This window comes from Nanorana parkeri, unplaced genomic scaffold (assembly GCF_000935625.1).
Source record: "Nanorana parkeri isolate BGI_ZX_2015 unplaced genomic scaffold, ASM93562v1 scaffold466, whole genome shotgun sequence".
NCBI classification, from domain to species: Eukaryota; Metazoa; Chordata; class Amphibia; order Anura; family Dicroglossidae; genus Nanorana; species Nanorana parkeri.
This window is the reverse complement of record NW_017306734.1, coordinates 103,774-128,069: the sequence shown is the minus strand read 5'-3', so window position 1 is coordinate 128,069 and position 24,296 is coordinate 103,774. Positions and strand designations below refer to the sequence as shown.

The 24,296-nt window shown below is 41.8% G+C and overlaps 1 protein-coding gene across 1 annotated transcript in view; it reads left to right on the top strand.

Annotated features, from left to right (window-relative positions):
• The window catches only part of MISP (mitotic spindle positioning), a 25,154-nt gene extending 2,069 nt beyond the window's left edge, over positions 1-23,085 (top strand). The window contains exons 2-5 of the mRNA XM_018560564.1: positions 4,979-7,076; positions 7,289-7,431; positions 13,400-13,438; positions 22,993-23,085. Of these exons, the coding sequence (XP_018416066.1) occupies positions 4,979-7,076; positions 7,289-7,431; positions 13,400-13,438; positions 22,993-23,082 (2,370 nt within the window). The 3' untranslated portion in view covers positions 23,083-23,085. The remainder of the gene's footprint in view (positions 1-4,978; positions 7,077-7,288; positions 7,432-13,399; positions 13,439-22,992) is intronic.
• The last annotated feature ends 1,211 nt before the right edge of the window (positions 23,086-24,296 follow it).

The following is a 24,296-nucleotide window of genomic DNA, read 5'->3' as shown; positions in this document are numbered from 1 at the left end:
GTTCTCTTTCTTTCTTTTTTTTTTAAAAACATACTTTATTTTCAATTTAAGGATGTTATAAGTTCTCCATATTCACAGTACAAAATAGAAAAGATGCAACAAAGTGGGCAAAGTAAACCCAACTGTGATGTGGAGAAAATAGATTAGTAGTCAAATAACATATACATCATAAAGGCAGTATACAAACTATTGGTTTATTTCTAAACAACATAGTTCAACTTTGCGCTATGTTGTCCTTTACTATTGATACATTTAAATATATATCTAAACTTAGATATACAATTTAAAGATAAAATGTATAATGTTGATGATATGTGTATTTGATACCTTTATTAGTTGTGTTCCATTTTATGGCTTCCTTTACAATCTGGGGTATCAACAAAATCCACAAGATCGAGTACATTATTTGTGGATTTACAGGATTTCCAATTCTGTTCTAGCTATATTTACATATACAACAGCTTGTATCCCTGCTTAATGCATATGTAATTGTGTTTTAAGACTTTTGTATGTCTATTTTCTTGTGTGCCGTCAGTGTGTTTGTGTTTGTAAGATGCTCGGTGGTAACATTCCTGGAATTATCAGTTGCTGGTGTTATCAGCAGCTTGCAGCAGTACAGGACCGTTCCCCATTACACCCCCTGCCTCCCTGCACATATTAAGCGTTATGCAGTATTACATATTATAATAAGTTTTAGTATTAAAACAAAATGCATTCTCAAGGGTTTTGCTGTGTTTTGCAAAACGGGGAAAATACATAAACATAAGAAAATACATTGATTGCTATGGGGCCTGTAATGCATTGTAAAAGTCTGTATGCTGCATTTTTTGGTCAATCTGCCATTCAAGACAATAAGATCCATTTAAAAATTGCATATGAGTGCATATTGATGCAGGACAAATCAACATATGTGTTATAATGAGAACAAGCCAAGGGCATGCAGGGATCAAATGATAATGAAAGGCAGGTATTTTTTGCTCTGCTGGGAAAAAGGAAATTCTGTTAAAAGGTTTCACCACTGTTGTGCTAGACAAAACTAGATTTACTCAATAACTCACAATCCCCTTTCCTCTAAGATTCTGTAACAATAAACCTAGTAGCACCCTACATTTAGAATGCTAATCAGTCCTACCTTTTCACTACATATCCTTATCCCTGTCTGAACTGAACTGAAAATACAGCCCAGGACCTCCCACAAGCAGCATATACTTACCATATACTGTATTTCCTAACATTAGTGGACATCAAACTATCACACCTTTCTATGTGGCCAGAAGTATGTGGACACCCCTCCAAATGATTGTGTTCAGGTGTTTTCCATAAGGGTGCTATTAATGCTGCAGCATACAAAGACATTTTAGGCAATTGTGGACTTCTAACCTTGCAGCAACAGTTTTGGGGGAAGGCCCTCTTTTCTTCAAACATGACTTTACCCCTGTACACAAAAGCCAAGGCCATAAAAACATAGCTTGAGGAGTTTGTTGTGACAAACTCGAGAAGACTGCACAGAGCCCAGACTTCCACCCTACTGAACACCTTTGGGATGAACTGGAAAGCCTATTGGGAACCTATTTTGACTGAATGGACACCAATTTCCTCAAGCACACTTCAAAGTCTTGTGGAAAGCCTTCCTAGAACAGTGGAGGATGTTATAGTTGCAGGAGCCAGTGAAGGGAGGCTAGAATTCCATATTAATGCTCATGGTTTTAAAACAAGATGCCCAACCAGCTCATATTGGCGTGATGGTTAGATGTCCACAAAGCAATCTATTACTTTTTTTCTGATGCAAGTTACTGTTGAAATCCAGGACTTATGTCTTATGTTTTTAACTCTTATCAACAAATAGGACTGAGCTAGGAGTATATTTAGATCATTTGGATGCACAGGAATAAACTTAACTATGCAAAAATAAAACAATTCAAACTTTGCATATAGTAGGTACTTTGACCACTTGTGAGGAATTTATGACAGGAGAATTTATATTACCCTGTTACAGAATGGCATTAATTTACTAGTGAAATAACTCCTTGGCTAGCTAAAGGAGTTCTAAAGTCCCCGCATATACTATCCGGTTATAACATCAGCATTGTAATAGGAATACATACATAATGCAATCAAAGCTTACTTGAAAAAAAATCCCTTTTATGTAGTAAGTGGCGTGCTGCCTCCTGTCTTCCCAAGACTTTCATCAGCGTCCCAGATTCCCAGTGTGCTTTACATCTCTTTCTCTTGATGTGATGCAATCTCCATTTCTTAAGACTACATAGCCCATCATGCATTGCTTCCAGCAAGCAATGATGATGTTACAGTGTGGGAAGGTTAGATTTTGAGTTGTTGTTCAGGTGGCAGGCTTAGTTAGTGCGGTGAAACAAGGAAGTTCATACTGATTTGAATAAAATACTTATTGCTTTTTTGGTTGTATGGACCTTTAATACATCCTATGCCAAATTTAGAAAAGCCCTATCGCCAGTTTTGTTAGCTTAACCAACACTTCAGGTAGTTCTTAGTTTCACCACTTTAAGAATCTGTCACTATGGCTGCAACAGATTCAAAGAGAAATACCACCAGTTTACAGATTAGAAAACTAGTGGTAATTAAGGCCAACTCTGATTTGTTGTACAGAGACATGCCACTGCCCAGATTGGGGAGGTATGTGTGCTTAGAAGCTGTCATCAAAGTAATGGCTTCCCATTCATTTGCTTCTGGGACACAGGGCTGCTGGTGTCCTAAGAATCAATTATGCATCCCTGGCCCCAATCATGTGCCATCTGGGAGATTCCCCAACTTAAAGTAAATTAACCCCTGGGAAGGTAAAGTTTCTCTTTTTACCCAGATCTATCACAAAGCAAACCAATTTCCATATAGACCTACCCATTTTTTTAAGAGCCAGGAAATTCAGATTGTTAATGAGTATGGGTAGGCTATTTGCTATACATCTTCACATACAAAAGGTGATACCACCATAGTTATTCAAAACAGCAATACACAGAGCAGCAATGTTGAGTGAAGTGAAAAACTCATATGAACCAATCAGATTTCAGTCAGAGTAAAAGATACTACATCACTGCTACCCGCACTGCCTTTTTGTGGCCCCATGTAACCAGGTGACCATTTAGTATGAAAGTTGCTTTTATGAAACAACTGTATCTTTCACAAAGTAATTCCACAATTTGATTGTTGATTGTCTTCCTCTAAAAAGAATGACCACTCCTGGTGTAAAATCCAATCAAAGTGGGTTAAATTGAGCTTTTCTTTGCTGTATTGAACATTGATTTTTAATGTGCCATGCCCCAGAATGATTCAATCTATAATGAATTGATCAATTAACACTATGGTCATGGGCAGCATTCAAAAGTTGCATTTTCCCTCATTTTCAGTCCCGGTGACATTATTGATTAGGAGACAGAGAGGGCAAATCTCTCTACTAAAGGTACACAGATTACATAAAACCTGACAGGAGTTCTAACCTTTCCGCTGTATAGAGGGCATTTGTGGCAAAGTGACAGTGCATTTGTAAAGGGCCCTGATAAAGTTATACTTGCCTACCAGTAATCTCACTGCCTCACCGCAGCCAAAAATAAATACCTGGTGCTTCCAAGTATGGGGGAGCATGCAACCTTCTCTCATGTGACAGTGTTTGTGTCTAGCAGCCAATTGCACTCTCTCATGACAGATGGGGTAATGTGACCACTCCTCATAGCCACCAACACGAGGAGACACCTCGGAATTCAGTGCCGGGTGCAGTGGGGGCAGATGCTGTGAGGTAGCTCTAGTAAGGTGAGTAGAACTGGGGTGGTGGGTGGCTTTACAAACACATTGCCATTTTGCCCTGCATGGGCAAGGTGACAGTGTCCTTTTAAGGAGCAGCAGCTAAATGTCAGTAAGTTAAGTCAGTAAAGACCGGTTCTCCAGTCAGATGTGGCTATTTTGATTAGCAAAGCTGCCTATCAAATATTTGAATCAAGTGTTTCTGCACCAGACTGGTATATTTTGGTTAGGATAGTCTTTTTCAAGTTTCTTCTCCTCTATAGAGTTTTAAAAGCAATAGAGCTATTAGGCAGACATGCATATGGCCTAACGTATCCAAAGTTAATTAAGTTAATGCGGTGTGGGCTGGGCTATTTCTGAGCATTCCCTATGCCAGTAAAAGGACTTTCAATGCCTATATAAACATGTGCACTAGTTTTTTAAAAATGTGCTTAGATAGTATAAACTTCATCTAGCTGTTATAGGCTTAAGGCTGAACTCCACATAGATATAAAATACACAAATGAAACCATCATTAATTATATATATTAAACACAAGCAGTGTAAGTACCTTATTTGATTTGATATCAGCATCTTACAATACCCTTTACAGTAGCACATAGTGAGAAGCAACACAAGGCACCAATCTGTGTTGCAGTCCCCATATGCCAACAAGGGACATGCTAAGGAGGAGAGAGCAGAGTTAGGCTGGGTTCACACCTGGGCGTACAGAATATGCGCGTTTGCCGCGCGTTTTTACCGCGATATGCGGTAAAGGAAACGTGCGAAAAACGCGCGTTTACGAGGGCTATCCGGCTGTATCCTAATGGACACGCGTGGAAAATACGCCCCAAAGAAGCTCCTGTACTTCTTTGGGCGTAGGGCGTTTTTCAGCGCGTTCCTACGCGCTGAAATACGCCCAGGTGGGAACCATGCCCATAGGCAATTATTGGTTTTCACATGCTGCTGAGCGTTTTACAGTGCGCCTCTACGTGCTGTAAAACGCCCAGATGTGAACCTGGCCTAAACCTCCAGAATAAACTGATATATGTACAAATACATATACAATTTCCATCTGTGTATTTGGCTGTTTGCCTGGAATTCTGCTTTTGTGTATAGGTATCTCATCCCTTGTCAGTAAAAATTGCTGTGTACAGGTACTTCTTGTAATAATAATGTTGATAAGAAACTGATCTATTTTAACAGTTTTTATCTTTTCTTATTACATTAGGTATCAGTTAATGGTGAAGAAGGAAGCCCAAACCTACCAGAGTTATCCGCAGATTACAGAAATGAGTATGATGCCACAGACTCTACTCAGACTATAGTAAAAATTTCAACACAATATCAAATTATTGGTTCATCAGATGCTGACTCAGGAGACTTACAAAAATATACTGAAGACTTTCAGAACCCATACAAATTAAAAGAAGTTGTATCTGAAGCACAAACAGAAAGGGATTTGGATGTAACTACCAAGAACCTTCCTGCAGATGAAGAAATAACCTATATTTCTGAAGAGCAGAGGCCAATTATTACTGACACAGAGGTGACTACTACTACTTCAGACCCAGCCATGGACAGAGTGACCAGAAGCATGATCTTCTCTCTTTCCTCATCCAGAAGTATAGGTGGTTCAAGGGAAGATCTGACTAATTCCACACCTGAAGAAAGCCAAGTGGCAGATAAAGGTAAAGATGTGTGGATCCCTCCACCAGATCGAAATAGTAAGTTGAAAGTGCTGAGGGGGGAGGAACGTTTTGAAATACGTTCACATCGTCCAGAGACTAGCCCAAGCAAGCTCTTTGTTGACAGTGATGGCGAGGAACATGGAAATTCCAGGGTAGGCTCACATCAATTTACCCCAGAAAAAGTATGGGAGCTTGAGCAGGAAAGAAGAGACATTATCAAAAAGCAAGGTCACCGTAAAAGTTTGGACACAGAAGATTTGATCAACTTACAAGAAAGCACGGATTCCCCAGTTACAAACAAAGAAGTGAATGGTGGTCAAACTGAAGCAGAGGTAGACATGGAACAGATCAATTTTGAAGCTGCCAGGCAGCAGTTTGTAATGTTAGAGAAAAAGAGGAACAGTCTCCCTATAACCCCTCGCCTTCAGCAGAGACCACCTAGGCTCTCTTCTCAGTCACTGTATGAGAATTACAGCTATTCTGATTTTCCCAGGCAGAAAGAGCCTTCCATATTGGAGCAGGATGTAAAAGCATATCAGAATGAAAGCACTGTAACCCAAGAAACAACTGGTAGGGAAAGAAGTGCTAGCTTACTCCGCAAACAGTTTTTAAGGGATTTGTCTGTAGATTCTATAGATACTGGAAAGCAGGAAAAGTCAGGTGAAGTTTACAGAGATGAGACTACAGCGGTGGTATCAGAAGAAAAAGACGACATTCCAAATCCCAGTGATGAGACCCCTATCGAAAGGGAAATCCGCCTTGCATTGCAAAGGGAGGAAAGTCTGAGAAAAGAGAGGGGAATTCAGCATTCAGTGGAATCAAAAGAGATAGTGGAAATACAAAAAAATCTAGCGCTATCTATTTCCCCAGAAACACAGTTGCCCAAAAAGAACAAAGACAGGGTTCGCACTGCTTTCTTTCTTCAAAGAGAAATTGAAAGAGAAGCACAAAGGGAAGCTGATCTAAAAAATGAAGGAAAATTGACTGGGCTTTATGACAAAGGAAATGCCCAAGAGATAGATGAGCGCAGGAAGTTGTTTGAGCAGCTAGATGAAATACCTGTTTACCCACAGAAAATAACTGCAAAAACTATCTCCAAGGGAATCATAACTGACACACAAGAAGACAGTACATACCAGAGAGACTCTGAAGTGGGCAATGAGACAACTAATTTGACAGTTGTGGATGCTCCTTTACCCTACAGTCTAAGAACCAATTGGAAGCCAACACCACTCAACCCCTACAGAACCAGAAGGCTAAGTATGGATAATATTCTAGATGTAAGAATACCTAATGACACCACAACAGTTCAGGAATCATCAGTGGAAACTTTTGTTCACAAAGAGAATTTTCAATTACAGCCCTTGAAATTCGGCTTACATGCACAAGAAGATCAGGCTGAAGAGGAAAAGGATTATAAGGTGGAGAAAACACCAGTATCTGCAAATGGTGTTGAAAAATACAGTAGAAGGCTGAGGCCTTCACATTCCTTTGTGATGGAGGAAGAGATTCGCAAAACATTAGAGAGAGAACATGAATTACAAGAACAAAGAAGAAAGAGTGAACTTCCTCCTGTTACTACATTGAAAGAAGACCACTATGAATATAATCAGTATGGGAAACCATCACTGACATCAGGTAAACAGTTTCTGAGCAGTTGCTAGTTGATATACTACTGTATATATGTGTACATTTTAATGAAATATTCTTTACTGCTTAACAATAATAGCAGCTTTTAGTCTCTATTTATATTGTATTATATTTCTGAACTCTGGGTTTAATCAGAGATGAACATTTTAAATGAACACTGTTTTCATTATGTAATGGGCTATTTAATGTTTCTCTCTTAGATGGATCAAGAACATGGTCTACTGCATCTAGGAAAAATACTCCATCCAGCCCTTTACCTGCACAAAAGTTCACACCGAAAGCATACCCCAAAGTAGTTTTTTCTGAGTCTGAATCAGAAAGCTTGAAAACACATGAAAACTGGGTAAGTCATTTCTTTTTGTGCAATCATTTCCTTAAATCTCTGCTATAGAAACAATGTTTTGTAGATGCACCAACCTGTACAAAAGCGAAAATATTGTCCTAAAGCTTAACTCTGCATTTTTTTAATTTATTTAAATAGGTCCCCAGGCAGGGTACACATTTAAAAAAAACAGCTCAGGATGCAATACTCACCTTCAATGCCAGCAATACCTTGCAGTACTTATTTTGAGCTCAGCATAATTTAACCCAGAGCACTGAGGACATACTGTACTATAAATGAATGGGTGTCATGATCTCACCGCTTAAAGGGCATCAACTTGGTGCCCTTCATTCTTGGTATATTGCAGGAGAGATCAGTGTTGATGCCATCATGTCAGCGCTGCTCTCTGCATCAGCAGAGTAGCTCCCGGGGTCTGATAACAGGCAAAGAGAAGAAAGACCCAGCACATCACATGACCAACCAAAAGACTTCAAAGAAAGGAAAGTATAAAAAAAACTTGAGCAAAACATACATGCAGAACAGGCCCGGCGCTACCGCAAGGCAAGTCAGGCGGCCGCCTGAGGGCGCTGCAGGGTGAGGGTGGAAAAAACAGGGCATTTTGACAAGTACTTGTACTTGTCAAAATGCCCTGATGTTTGCGCTATGTTTTTTTTCACTTACCTTCGGTGCGGGAGAGCAGCGGTGAGTCAGCGCTGGTCCAGTGGGAGGAGCTCCAGGTGGGGTCCTAATTTAGCTGGCCGGTGACTGCCAGAGGATCCCGACACACGCGGCACCGCAAAAATGCACCTTGCCTGCGTAGGCAAGAATCCTAGCACCAGCCCTGATGCAGAAAGACCTTCAGGAGGATGGGACAATTAAGGGCCTGGGGATGAGCCCATTGTTGGGATCTAAAGTGTTTTTAGAACCCACACTTTTTTATTATCGTTTTGCATAGGATGGGAATGTTTAAGGCCCCTGTCAGGTTTTTTTTCTGTCCGTTCCCTGTTGGGGAGATTTGCCTTCACCTCCTGTGCCAGAGACACAGCAAAATATAAAAGTAGATATTTCCAAAGTTAAAGGATACCCCCTAGACAGCTGTTATGAGAACAGGTTTGGAATTGAAAGATTCCCCCTCACCCCCTGTTCCTGTGAGTTGTACATTTCCCATCTCTTTCTGTACCATAGACAATGGTGCTCCAAAAAATGATGTGATCCCATTGTAAAAGCTGAACATTTTTGTATACCAATAAATTAGTAGTCTGCTATACTCCAAGGTTTACCTTTCTTAGCTGTTTTGAAAGTCAAGCAATCTGCTCATACATGGGCACTTTGTTTATACATTTATATCTGTGCTTAGGGTTGAACGATATTCAATAAATGTCCTTCATTATTACCTGTGGATGTTACTAACAATGTAGACAGTGGTGGGATGCAGAGTGGGGAGGGACCTCGGTCATGGACCCGATAGCTGCGTAAGAGGAGGCACTCGGTGGCATGCCTTATCCCACCAGATGAATGTCCCCCTCCTGCCAAGAAACATGGAGTCAGGAACTTCATCTTTCCTGGCAGGCAATAGTAAAGCTAAAAAAACATTCAGGGCACATTCAGACTGTGCATTGCATGTGTATTAACACTGTGGCAGTGCATGGCAATGCCGTGACATAGCATTGGCAACACCTGGCCCCAGGACTGGAGATCTCATTCCACCCAGAGCTCTACGAAATCTCCAGAGCTCTAGATCCCAGCTACAATTAGGAAAACCTGGACGAACCTGAAAAGCCAGGCTCTTCCTTTTAACATGTTTCACATTCTGGACCCTCTCAGCCCCCTTGGCTGAGAGTCCTGGGTGCCAATGTTGCCATGCTACGTCACGGCATTGCCATGCACTGCCACAACACATTGCATTATTGTGCGTTAGAGCGATGTGGGATGACACAGCCTATTCATTCTGGATGAGCTGAAAGTGCACCATTAAACATTAAAAAAATGTACTGACCCTTGATCTTTAATGCAGTACTCCACATTGCATGGCATGTACATTGCAGTGGGCTGCAGTGCTGGTGCATTCCCAACTACTGTAATAGTGCATTGGGGTGCCGTTAACAAAATGGCATTACTCCACATTGCAATGCACATTTTACCATGTTTTACTGTTGTACATGTTCAGGCATTATAAACCGCACATTTTACTGTACATTACCACAACATTACCACAGTTCTGAATGAACCCAGAAGATTAGCTTTTTGAGATATATTCTGTTTTCAAACAGTATGTTGCGGTAAATGTGACCATAACTTTTCCTTTCTATCTCACGGCTTTGCTTGCTAAATATTAAATAATTATTGCTGGCAAAGGTTTTACTACTCTAAATATAGTATATCTCAGAAGTGCTCAGTCTGTGGGCATAGTATATCTCAGAAGTGCTCAGTCTGTGGACTGGCTCCTATACTTGGGCTTTACAATCTATTTTAGGATTTTCCACACTCAAATGGGAAATAGGGCAGGGCAATGATAGTTGTAGCTCTGTGGTCAATGAACTTTACAAAGTTAATTTGTCAGGTTTACAGTACTTGTCAGTTGAAGGCAGGGCAATACCAAACAAGTTATATCACCTCAATTTTGATAGCCTGTACTTTGACAGCTTGGCTCCCTGTTTAAAGGACCATTAAAGCTGCACTAGCCCCGTTCCTCCTGGGAAGTAATCAGAAGATGGAGGCATTTAAATTGTCTTTGCGCATGTGCTCTTACACTGGTTTAAATACTTAGCAGGTTTGATCATATGTTAAATAATATCTATACAGAAGGTGTGAAGTGTACCTGAATCCTGTATGCTCTTCTCTTTAAATAGTAGAGGAAGTTTTCCCAGTCTCATTACCTCCTGACCACCTGGATACAAGGATGTCTGAACTGGTGGGTGGAGAACACCAGTCCAAGGAAACAGTAACATCTTCCAGCTGTACATTCCCTCTATATGAAAAAGAAATGATTGAGTCCATGGCAAACACTGCTTTTTTTTAACAGGGAGCAAATAATAGATAAATAAATTTGGGAGGGTAGCTACCTTTGTGTATTCAATTACTTCATCCACTTATAATTCAACACCGTTAAACACATATTGTAGACCAAGCCTTTACAGATACACATGGATGTTAAGATGATAAGTCTGTTTTATGTATTTTGTAATAAATTAAGGCTAATTGAGCTTGGTTTACCCCAGTGGAGTAAAGGATTACATAAAGGTAGCTGTGTTTAATTACTGCCCAATTTGATAAAAAAAAAAGAAAAAAAAATCATATGATAAAATATTTCCTAATTCAATTTATAAATCTATTTAAAAAAATCAAAATTAATTTTAGAGATTGCTCTTTCTGTTTGTTATATCACATGTTAAATAAAAAATAACTAAGAAATATATTTTTGCAGATGTACATTATTTTATTTCAGATTGTATTCTATTGTTACATGTTCCTTTCCTTGCTAGCTTGTTATTATTACAATTATTGCAAAAAAAAAAACATAAAACAAAACGTAAAGAAGACTGATAGCTATATTATTCACTGTATATGTGAAATAAAGTAGCTGAGGGAATGCTAATTTGCTATACACCACACTGTTGACTTGAATGTAGAAATCCTCGGGGAACTGAAAAATAGTGGCATATAATCATAAGGGAGACAGCACACAAACTGCACTACAGCAATTCATATATACACATCTGGAATAAAGTACAGTTATCCTCTAGGTACCCTTACATATTGAGCAAGAGAAGTGATTTTCCACCTTCTATGCCCAGATCAGACCCATTTATGGAATGCTTTTGAATTAATTTTTAGGCAACATAATTATCCAGTCCAGTCAAATATCAAGTGGCAGGCATAGATAATGATGGTCTTTTAAGGGAGCATCTGTGCGCAGTTCTTGTATGACTGATATGTGTTCTCTACATGATATGGCTGTTTGACCAGATCTAAAAACTGAGGGAGAACGTCATGGGTTCCATTCTTCCTGTCCTGGCTCCGTTACTTTCGATCGATCACCGGAGCTCTGACAGTTCTGAGCCCCGTTCGCAAGGATGGATTAGTAAGGTCTGCAGATATACTGAATTCATAGTGTTGCCATGCTCAGACAGGAATACGGAACACCACCCACCTTCTGGCATCTCCATGGAATAGGGAGAGGTGTTGTCCAGAGTTAAACTGAGCTTGGCTGCTAATACTGCTGGAGATTTTATTGCAGCACAGGAAGGTAGGAGCCTACTTGGTTTCTAATGAGTTAAACAGGTATTGTTCTGTACTTGCAGTGTTTATAAAGGGATTAAATATGAGTGCACATATTGCAGAAATGTACTGAATATATATATTTTTTCATTTTGCTCTGACATTTGCTTTAAAGAGTAAAAAATAAAAGTCAGCAGCTACAAGAACTGTAGCTGTTGACTTTTAAAAACACATACTTACCAGCCCATGAAAGCCAGTGCTGTCATCCTCACACCCTATGTAATTTTCACGCACCCCCATCTTAAATTCAGCCAGCTGTCACTTCTGGATTACTCAGCCAGCTGAGAAAGAAAAGGTACTCACTTCTCCGTTTTAGGAAACATTTAGGAAACACATTCATCCTGATGGCACTACTAACACACTGTAGAATGTGGTTTAAAACAAATACTGGGATGCTTCTATTTTAAACTATGGGAGCAAGAGGAGGCACTGAAGAAACCTGCAATATGTGAATGCTGCAAGTTCTTTATGTGGAGTTATACCATCACCTACTGGCCCTTTATTAATGTCTAAGTATCCAAAAAAAGGTATCCACCTTCATTCAGAACAACTGTGATATAATCTGAAAAAAGTGCATGTCTTTTGAGTTGGATTATACTTTTTTATATCAACACTATTCGGCTATATACACTTACTCAACTGAATAAGTTCCCACAAATTCTCCACTCCAGAATCTGAATCTCTGTTCAACTCATTCATGGCTCGCAGTTGTGGGCCACTGTAAAGGAAACCTGGCTAAGGATACTAGAACGGTAGACCATGTAGGTTTGGTACACAAGATGTGTTTCAACGCTCTGTCTCGTCTCAGAATAAAGTGTTCTTAATAAGTGGTAAGCTTCTTAACACAATGGTGTCAGAATTTACCATAAAGAGGTATTTCATTTGGGTCATCAGAGGTTGTGGTCCTCGTCTGAAGCTGGCAGGATGGGGGTGATTTACTAACCTAAACACACGCACGCACTAGGTGCGTGTGATTTTTACACAGCAAAACGTATTTATCAACCAAAAAGTCTCTAAAAGCATATTTCCACTAATGCCATATATGGAAAAATCATGCACATGATGCATATATAATGCTGCTTCACAGTTTAGACAAAAATGGTTAGCTCATGCATTTACATTCCTGCATTCATCAACGCAAGCAACACAACATAGAGCTAATTTACACAACATCACCTTGCAAATTCATGCAGTGCTTTGCACAACACACCTGCTGGGTGTGTACACACTACAAAGATGTTTAGATTCCACCCATAGATCATGCTGGGAGGGAACACACTACAGAGGTGTATACATGTTCGTGGTGTGTTTATAAGGTTAGTAAATCAACCCCGATGTCTTCATCATGGCTCCCTGCTCCTGGTCCTGAGAGGATAGAGTAGGCAGTGGGAGCTAGGAGTGACTGATCAACATGGCTTTGCTTTTTCTAAGTGAGTTTATACAATTTAGTTTTGTTGTACCAAAGTTATCCTAGGTTGACTACCTAAGCAGCAAGGCATCATTACCTGAATAGAAAAGAAGACAAGCGTTTAGTATTTTGGATGAATTAAATTTTTTTATCTGCTTTATATTATTATATAGATTAAGTTGTTTGGGTTTTGAGATCCACTAAGTGCTGTTGATGGAAATCTCCATTTTCATAGAGTAGTTTGTTCCTTAAAATAAAATGATAACCCCATCAGTTAACAGGCTGTTCATTTATCTCCCTTAGTATGCTGGCATTGACCCAAGCGATTCTGTCAACACAGAGGTAATGATCTCTTATATTTCCAACAGTTTATGTGTGTGTTCTTCTGTGTAGCTACTGTACTATCATATAAACATGCAAAATCAGCAAATCTCATGTGGAATTATTCATGTTAAAATTATGAAAATGAAGCTACAGCTACAGCATTGCATTGCATGTCTGAGTAGATGAGTGGAGATTGGTATAATTATGTTAACGTTCCTTCCTTGCTAAAGGATATTCCCAGTTGAAATACAATCTGACTAGAACCCTCCATTTCTCCATCGCCCTCATTTCAGTGGGACTGGGATATAAGTGTCTGATTTCTCCAGCAAGATAAACAGTTATTGCTGATCTTACAAGTATATTAACTACACTCACTATTTCTTCCATTAACAAAATGGCCAAAGTGGTCCCTGAAGTAGGATGAAGGCAAAAACATGACAGGAGTGCTGGGCAATTTTGCTTTTTTGGGCATATCCAGCAACAATCTTTGTGTCTGTGATAAATGTGCACACATCACTGGTTGAAAACGGTCATATGGTCACCTGGTGCCAATGATCTGTGCTCCTGCTTCACCTTACCTCTGGTTTAGCGTAAGCAAAAAACACTTGATCTATGATTCAAAAGCAATCCATCTATGGTTCAGGCTGAATGCCATGACATCAAGATATGGTTAAATTGTGGGACAATCTTGAAAAAAATTATGCCCATTTTCAAGGCTAATGGGTAAGGGATTGTCAAACAAAGGGCACTGTCATAGAGGGCATACATATGCAAAAACATTTTTTTTTTAAATACAGTACAGTAGGGAGAGGGTCCTCTTTTTTAAGGCGACTTAAAGGGCAACAAGGGAATGGTATAACAAAAATACCATTCCTTTTGATGAAGTCCTTATAAGATGATGCCTTTGAGATGTATGTGGTGTTATGAAACAGTACAATACTCATGGACAGTGTAAATGATGCCGTATTCTGGCATCACACATTTTGCATGTGTAAGTGATTTTTAAAATTTTACATTTAGCGTACATTTAGATTGGAAAAAGCAGCACCCCAATCTGATTAGTTAAACTTAAAAAGACTTTTTAGGTAGCTTTAGCAGTGACACTGTATTTTTTTCCCAGGTCTGATTTGAAGTAGCAACTAGGGATGTCCCAATACCACTTTTTCAAGACCAAGTTCAAGTACTCTCCCTCATGTACTTGCCGATACCAATTACCGATACTTTTTCTTCAATGGACATTCGACATTTTTTCTAAAACAATACAGACTAATGATTTTAGGGCAGTTTCTCACCAGGGTTGCCTTCATTGGAGGTGACAGGTTCTCTTTAAGGTGACATTAGGGGTCTTTTAGACCCCTAGTCTCACCTTTCCACTTCACTGGATTCAGCTGCTGAGGCAGCTGCAATGAAAATATCCAATAGCAGGCTGGCTATTGTTACACGTGTCCACTCCTTTTCCACTTGATTAAACGGTTTCCTTTTGGTTAAATATCTTAAAGTGTCAGCTCTCCATGCTCCCTATTTGTTTAATAATGCACTCACCAGACATACCCAGAGGTTTTTTCTCTTAATCAAAGGGAAGGTCCGTTCTGTGTGTAGCCAAGATTTACGGCTTCTCTCCTCTCCCGGGAACACACAGAACAGACCTTCCCTTCAGTGAAAACTTCTGGTGTCGTATTTCAGAGACAATAGCCACACATATAGTACAGTGGCTAGAAAGTATGTAAGCAGCTAGATTGGACTGCAGTGTAGGAGAGAGACAAGGTAGTTTTTATCATGAAATAAAGCATATTTTTTCAGAGACAACATCCAGAAATATTGTACAGACTCACTGAACAATTTATAAACAAAAGCAATTTATTACTAGGCCGCAGTTGAAGAGGGAACTATTAAGGCAGGATTTATAATGAAATCAAAAATAGAGTATATTATTTCAGAGACAAAAGCCAGAAATATTTTACAGACTCCATACACAGTAGATAAGAAAGCTCAGTGGGCTACAGTTTCAGTGGGAGATACCACGCAGCTTTTAAAGTACTGTGAAACTAAACTCAGGAGTTCAATCGTAGAAATGCATTGAAGTATCTTACCTATTAACAAAAATGTAGCTTATTTGTGCATCACTCAGCTGTAGATCCTGAAAACATCTTTGAATTCATGCTGACACTGTCCTTCCTTCTGGAATGTGGATCCTTTTGTTCCCCATGGTCCCTGTGTGGTACAGTACAAATAAGGCACAGTATTGTTAATAGTTAAGGTACTTGAATGTATTTTTAAGATTTAACTCCTGTGTGTAGTGTCACTTAAAAAAATAAAATTAGAGTGTTACTTACCATCCGCGTTCCTGTACCAGCACCTCCTCTAATACCTGCAGCCACGGGCACTTCCAGGTTTTAACTGGAGTATCGTGAGAGATGACTGTTTCTTCTATTTAAACCTAAGCAGGTTGCACTGTCACCACTCGAACATAGTGTCAATCCAGAGCTACTGTTGTTTACTGCCTAGCAATGCACCCTCAGCCTGTTCTCTGCTGCAGCCACAGCCCAGTCACCACTGCACCCACAGCCAAAGTCTCTGCTGCGCCCAGGCCTGGTCTTCACTTTACCCTCAGTCCAGTAACCACTGCTCTTGCAGCAAAAGTCTCTGCTGTAACCTCAACCTTAGTCTCCATGGCACCCTCTGCTACTGCTGCTCCCCAGCCTCATCCACAGTCTTCGCTGTGCCTCTGTACTTACAACCCAAGTCTCCACAACAACTAAAGCCCCAGCTGCACCATCTCTGTACCTGTGCACAGTTTGAACCTCCAATGAGCCATCTCTTCCCTCCCAGCCTCACTTCTTCCCCCAACTTCCCTTTGCACCAACACTCCTCTGTGTCCGCAAGTACCTGTTGAGTTGGCCTAGCCAGCAGCTAAGCCCAGACTCGCATGAAGGGGTCCCTGGCAGAACACCAGGTACCCCTTAAGCTGGCAATACACTATGCAAATTTCGGCCTGGTTCATCGAATTTGCACAGTGGATGCCGGTGTCAGCACCCTTTTGCCAGCATCCCTCAGTCGGCCGGAGGGGACGGACGGAAAATCTTTGAGTAGTAAGCCAATCAGCTGCCAGCTCTGTTCAGGTATTCCGACAGCAGCCGGCGGCCACCTTCAGAATAACATGAAGACAGCGAAGATTCCTCAATAAATGCTCATAAGCATTGAATGAGGAATCTGTTATATTTTTTTTGTTCAGCCTGCAGGTTGAGCTAATTAAATATTACAGTGTATGGCCAGTTTTAGACTCCATTTACTCACAGGGAGTAGGGTCCGCATCTTGATTTGTGACAGCCACAAATATTTTTGATAGGTGGAGCAGTGGAAAAGACTAAAACTAGGAGACATGGAGCATGATTAACCCTCTAACAAACATTACAAATTTTGCAGCTGAGAAATATTATGTGTGTTACATACAGTGCCTACTCACTAAAATAGGCCGCAAACTTTAAAGCACAATGCAGGACTGACCCAGCAGAAAAATGGTAAATGTTGCAGCTGAGGCTAGCTGCAGGAAAAACCATGTGTGGCACCTTTACTGTGCTGGAACACCAGAATTGGGCAGGAGAAGCCACAGGAGCTTGTAATGGTGTCAGACCAGCAGGGCTGGCAGGAGCTGGTTATTGTGGCTGGCCGGCAGCAGTGGAAGGAGCTGGTAATGGTGGCAGAAGCTGGTAATGGTGGAAGGCTAGCAGAGATTGCAGGAGCTGATAATGGTGGCAGGCCAGCACCGATGGCAGGAGTGGCTAATACTGGCAGGGGCAGGTAATGCTGGAAGGTCAGCAGAGGTGACAAGAGCTGGTAATGGTGGCAGGCTAGCAGCAGTGGTAAGAAATGGTAATTATGGCAGGCCAGCAGCAGAACAACATGGTAACCGTGGCAGGTCAGTAATGGTTGCAGGAGAAGGTAATTTAGCAGGCCAGCAGCGGTGCATGAGATGGTAATGGCAGCAGGTCAGCAGTGGTTTAACACGATGGTAATGTTGGTAACCCAGCAGCAGTAGAAAGAACTAGAAATGGTGGCAAGAGTTGGTAAAAGTGACAGGCTAGCAGAGGTGACAGTAGCTGTTGGTGGCAGGAGCAAGTAATGGTGGTAGGAGCTGGTATTGGTGGCAGGCCAGCAGTGGTGGCAGAGGTTAGTAATTATGGCAGGCCAGCAGCGTTTAAGGAGATAGTAATACTGGCAAGTCAGCAGCAGAAGAAGCAGGTAATGGTGTCAGGACAGTAGCGGTGGCAGGAGATGGTAGCTATGGCAGGCTAGCAGTGGTCACAGAAGATGGTAATGGCAGTAGGCCAGCAGTGGTTAAAGGAGATGGTAATAATGGCAGCTCAGCAGCAGTAGAAGGAGCTAGGTATGGTGACAATAGATGGTAATAGTGGCAGGCCAACTGACGTAACAGTAGCTAGTAATGGTGGCAGAAGGTAATTGTGTAAAGTAAGAGCAAAATTTAGTCGTTCATCAGCTGCAGGGATTTTGTAAACATTGCTGATCCAGGATTGGTGCATTCATATGAAAGTGAGCTGGTCAACTGTGTCAGGGAACAAGTGAATTCCTATCTCTGTCACAAAACCACCCACTGCACTGAATGCCCTCTCTGACAGTGCACTGGCCACAGGGCAAGCCAGCAGCTCCACTGCATATTGTGCAAGCTCCTGCCAGTGGTGCAGCCTGGACACCCAATAGTCCCATAGGGTCCTCGTTTTCAAGGGTATCCACATTTGCCCTGGACCCTTGTTAATTTGCGAACATATGGTTTAAGTGATGCCTGTGACTACTGCCAGCAGCCAGGCCTTTTCAATTTGTTCTAAATAACTGAAAAGCATCACTGAGGCAGCTACCATCACTGCTGCTTCTCCTTCAGTGATCTGAAGATTAAAGGCGCATTGGCCATGCAAGGGGATCCTGCCACTCTCTGGAACGGCAGCTAAGAGGCATCTCTTCCAAGTGGCACACTTTTGCTCCCTCTGAGATGGCAGCATTAGATCTGCCCTTTTGCCCTTTTATCAAAGATCTAAAAGGGTGGCCAATCATTAATGGTCCCTCTCCTTCTTGGTTTGAATCCTGGGATCCTTGCAAAGATATTTTAGCATGGATGAGCCTGTTAGCCACAAATTGCCTGCAGCAGAGAGCCCCAAATATTCTGTGTTTCTGAGGACAACAGTGTCCTCAAGCATCTCACCCCACCCATATGGGGTGGAACGTATCCCCTGGAAACCTGCCCCATGTACCTCTCCTCACCACTGACACCCCAACCCTCCTCTTTGTACTCATCCTATACCTGCTGCTGTCTCTGCCTCACAGGGATGGAGTTAGTAGTTAGTTAGTCAAAGGATCCTGCTGGCCCTGAGATAGTAGAAAGACCTCCTCTTGCTCCTGTTGCTGTTCCTCCAGTGCCCATTCGATAACACTGTGCAGTATCTGCTAAACCATAGGGATCATGTCACTAATCCCCACCTTGTTATGGCTCACTATTATCGCCAATACTCACTGATGGCTTGTTGCTGCAGGTACAGCCACTGCAGCATGGCCAAAGTCAAGTTCCAGTGTGTGGGTGCGTTACATATCAGGGGGTTGGCAGACAGCTTGTATTGCCACTGCATTTCTGCCAGATGAACACTCACTAGGTATGACCAACTAAAGTGGTAGCATACTCTTTTAGCCTGCAGCAGAATATGCTGGAAATCTGGGTATCTGACTAGGGACTGCTGCATCACCACGCTCAGGACGTGTGTGAGGCAGGGCACATCAGTGGACTTTACATGCAGAGGGGTTACCTCGTTAAGCAATTAACCACTTCAGGCACAGCATATCTTTGATCTTATGTTCACGGCAGTCAGAGATCTGCCTCCTGACTTTTCAGCTTTTCTCTATTCAGGTCACCGGGGGAAGCTTAAATTGTAGTTCCACTTTTGCAGTCAAATGTGAGAAAATCCCACAATATGTTTGTTATGTGTTTCCTTTTACACAGCATACCAAAAAAATGTTTTCAGAAATATATTTCTTACCTTGTAGCTGTTCTTTTGTTGAAGGCCTTTGTGCAGATTCCATTCTACTCCAGGCAGTTTGAAAGTGAAAGTAGATGGTCAGACTGAGCTTCCTCTCGTTAACATACATTGCTTTAAAGTTTTTAATCTTTTGTTAGAACAAAGAGTGTTCAAATCTAATTTATATTTGGTAATAAAATCTGCCAACACAGTACAGACAGGGTAAGTAAACATACCTTTGCCCCTCCTTAGGGGTCCTCTCTTTTTTCTCCTTTGCTGCTCCACGCTCTCTAACTGCTTCCATTCTCAACTATTCATTCCCAAACAGGGAATGTTAAGTGACAGCAGTACTTTCATGGTGACAGCATTAGTGAGACCTTTCTTTAAGGGGCCTTAACTTAGCAAGATCAGGGTTGTCCTGGTAAAGCAAGAATGAATGAGGACATCTGGTGGCACTTGAGAGAATTGCAACAAACATCTCACTTTATGTGTAACAGTAGGACCCTATAAGCAGAATGGTGCTATTATCACACAAGACCTTGTCTGGCATGAGATAGCAGGGGATCAGCCAATTCTCAGCCTATTCCTGAAATGCTACCAGAATCTCTGGCCCAGTGTGGCTCCTGTTTTGCCTGGACCGCATAGGTTCTTGGTCACTTGGGGGGGCGGGGTACTGGCTGTTCTGAGTAGGCCATTATGGAAGGGAGAGTAAAGGTGACTGCGCTGTCACCATCACTAACAAAAGCAGATTACATCAGCACTCCAGCATGAAGATTCATGTCAGTGCAAATGCACTTCATTGATAGATGTCATGAAGATAAGCGCTTTCGGGGGGCCTAGCAGGGTCTCCTTCACCAGGCTCAATAATGACCTTCATGAATGTCATTATTGAGCCTGATGAAAGGGAACCTGCGCGGCCCCGAAAGCACTTGTCTTCACAACATCTATCATTAAAGTGGATTTGCACTGACGTGAATCTTTGTGCTGGGGTGCTGATGACATCTGCATTTGTTACTGTATTTTGAGCGGTGCCATCTGCAGTTATTACAAGCACCCGATATTTCTGGGTTATACGGTAAGGAGTGTGGCAAGGTATATGGACTTTGCCACCATCACTAAGGTGCAGGACATGGGTGGAACCCCCAGATCCAGTAGTGTGCTCCATCCTGCATCCTTCCCAACCACCAGCAAATGTACCCAGTGCACCATAAAGAAGTTGCAGTGTCGCTCATGCTTGCTAGACCATATCTCTTTGGTCATGTGGACTACATAGTTCAGCTATACAGAGGCATTAGCTTTCACATGCTGATGAAGGGCAGGGGCTGCCTTAAGAAAAACACTTTTTATCACTTTGACCCGAAAGCTGCAAAATATAGGTGTGGAACAAAACAGGACATATTTACCATATCTTAGGGAGTGGCTTTCTTGCTTGGTGGACCAGCTAGATGTAACTTTTTTCTGTGCTCCCTTGATAGTAAGCAAAAAGTTTCGGACAGCTGTACCCATAGGCGTGCGTACAGGGTGTGGCGGGGCACATCCTAATCACCCTGAGTACAACACCGAAACTGCAACAGCGGGCGCCGTGTTTTTAGTTACTGAGTCGGTGGAGAGATCACAGAAATCTCTCGGTGACCAGCTCAACAATTTAGAGTGGAGCAGCACTTGCTATTTACATTTCTCACATAACAGCTGCTGCAATCCTCGGTGCCTGGAAAGCTCTGAGGGAGCATGGTCGTGGCTTCTCAGGATTCCCATCCAATCAGGAAGCCGGGTGGGTGGTCACCTGAACACCTGCCTGGCTCCCTACTTCATTACTCCACCCCTACTGGAAGAGGTAAGGGTCAGTTAAAGAGAGGGGAATCCGGGATGCGTCAGGTTTGTGTATATATGTAATATATATATATACATTTTATATATACTGAATATACTGTATAAATAAGGGGTGTCCCGATATCAATAATAGTATAGGTATTGGGGCCGATACAGGGCATTTTCAGTACTTGTACTCATGAAAATGCTCTGCCGATGCCTGTGCTTTCAATTTTTAAATAGCTTCGGGCTGTTTGTACAAGTGATCCGCCGGGATCACTTGTATAGCAGCCTGCTCGTCTGTCCCCCCTGCTGGCCCCTCCCCTCCAAGGTCCCCCCCCCATTGTCAGGCCTGTCACCTCCGAATGGTGTCACATAGGGACTTATTAGCAAGCGGAATAATTAGGAGCAATAAGTGGGAAAAAAAGTGATAATAAATACAAAATAATAGAATTTAAAAAAGTGCTAAAAAAGGTAAAAAAAATAAAACATTAAAAAAATACAAAATAAAAAAAAAGTGCTAAAAAGGTTAAAAAAATTGAAAAATAATAAATAGGCTGTTCATGGCTGTACCCAGTTCCTTATTTTCTTATTTTTTAATAATTTGTTTCTTATTATTTTTTACTTTTTAATCACCGTTTTATTTTTTATTTAATTATTTCCTTTTTTTTTACATTTTTATTTATTTCATTTTTTTTTTTTATCAATGTAATGTTTTTTTCCCACCTAACTTCATTGCTATCACGCAGGAGAAAACAATCCTCTGTGTGATAGCAATTGGAGGTGACAGGTTCTCTTTATTGACCCTGTCACCTCCAATACAGGAGTTCTAGCACAGCACTGTGCTGGAACTCCTGTGACAGGTGAGAGAGGAAGAGCACAGAGTTCTCCCCTCTCACCGTCTACACGGAGCGGCAGGGTTACTTTTAACTCTGCTGCTCTGCTTACTGCAGTGAGAGACTCTGCGGTGGAGCCCGGAACCAGAGGAGAGAGGTAAGTGCAGGGGGGAGGGGAGGAGGCTGCACACTGTTTACATGTGATCTCGGCGACATCGCTGAGTTCACATGTAAACGAAAAATCGTCTGCCTCACTCTACATTTAGTCCTGCTTGTACAAAGCAGGACTGAATGTAGAGAGGGCAACTGCTGCCGCCCCTCTGCGCCCTGCCGCCCCGAGGCCGTGCCTCGGTGGCCTTGTGGGGAATCCAGGCCTGCCAGTTCCCCATGTTCTTTTTTGACAATAGTTTCTCTTTTAGCCTTGAAAATCTAGTATCACCCCCAATAGACTTCATTGGGATTCGCTGTTAATTCCGCATTTGGTGAATTTTGAACAGGATCCAACTAAATCGAATCTAGACCGACTCATCCATCCCTACTAATCAGTTTACTGATGTTTTCACACTGGTAAAGACAAAACCTTTTTTATTTTTAGTTAGAGTAAAATACTTGATATTTCCAGGTATAGGGAAGCATGACGCTCCCCTTTATCACGTGTAAGTGTTGGGGTTTGGTTGCCCGGGCTCACATATGGGGGCAGGGAAAGAGTCTTCATCCCTGTGTAAACTCTGACTTGAGTGACTTGGAGCTTACACGGGGAATCCTTTCCTCGTTTGAAGGAGCTGGAAAGAGTGACAGGGCATTGAAGGAAAGGTGGGTATGTGCTGTTGCTCTGCCCTGCATGTCTTAGCACTGGTTTGCCTAATCATTCATAACAATGTAATTCATAACTTTTGTGATTCTATTTCAGATCGTGGAGTCCACCCGTGTAAGTCGACACAAGAGCAAAATGGCACTACGTTGGGAAGCTGGCCTATTTGCCAATGAGCCAAGCGAGTAGAGTTCAGAGAATGGAAGATGCTGGACGTTGCTGTGGAGTGCATGTTAAAAGTGTCCTTAATTTAATGTGTGTTGCTAATTTCAAAAGAGTGTCAAAAGGAACAATATATTACTGTACTGTGCTCTAGGGGAAGTCCTTGAATATTGAACATTATGTGCCTGTACACAGATGATCCCTATGTAGGGTTGCCACCTGTCCAGGATTCACCCGGACAGTCCGGGTTTTGAATGCTGTGTTCGGGTTTCATCCCAGCAGAAACCCGGACACAACATGTCAGGCAGGCAGGGGCAACCAAAATTAAGATAGAGGCTACTGGCCCCCCACTGAAAATAGTCTCAGCTGTGATATTTACATATGAATGGGCGGCTCTATTTACATATGAAAAAGCCATGACTCATTCTCCCGAAAAAATGTCCGCGCGCCGCTAGAATGTTCGGGTTTCGCTTGAAGAAATGGTGGCAACCCTATCCCTATGAGAATAAGATTTTTCATGCAGCTGCCCTTAGGCTGCCACGGTTGTGCTGCACTGTCTCCGTGATTCAAGGATGGCCACTTGTCATTTCAGTAGTGGCCGCTGGTAGCTCAACTGCTACTATTGCATGTAGGCAAAGCTGCAATTTACATTGCATTTGGAAAAGTTTGGATTTTATGGTAGTGTGTAGTAATAGAATCTGTTAACTTGCTGAGAGCTATTACAGTAAAAGCAATTGGCACTGCTGAAACCCTAACCACAGCCAGATCTTTAATTAGACCATTCACACCACCCATAGTGGTGGTCTAGTGTAACCTACCCATAAATCTCAGTTAAATAAGAGTTTAACTCAAGACAGTTTAAAACTAGCTTGTTTGTCTGTCCTTGCAATAGCTATGTAATATAGATTACCTTGTTAGAGTGTTTTAAAACTACTGACATTTCTGGTCTCTCAGCCTATGTTCTCTGGACTGCCAGTTTAATTTATTAGGATAAAAGTGATCCTGTCGCCAAAGGGCCACTGGTATACTATGACAATCCCTTCAAAAGAAGAGGCAATATAAAGAAGAGGCAGTGGTACCTCGGTTCATGAACGCTTCTGTTCGCAAACAATTCGGTTCGCAAACAGGAAGTTCGGCAAAATTTTGCTTCCGTTTGCGAACTCCGCATCGGGTGACGAACACAACCGCAGACATCGTCCCTGCTCTGACACATGGTCGTGGCTTCCTCTAGACAAGATCAC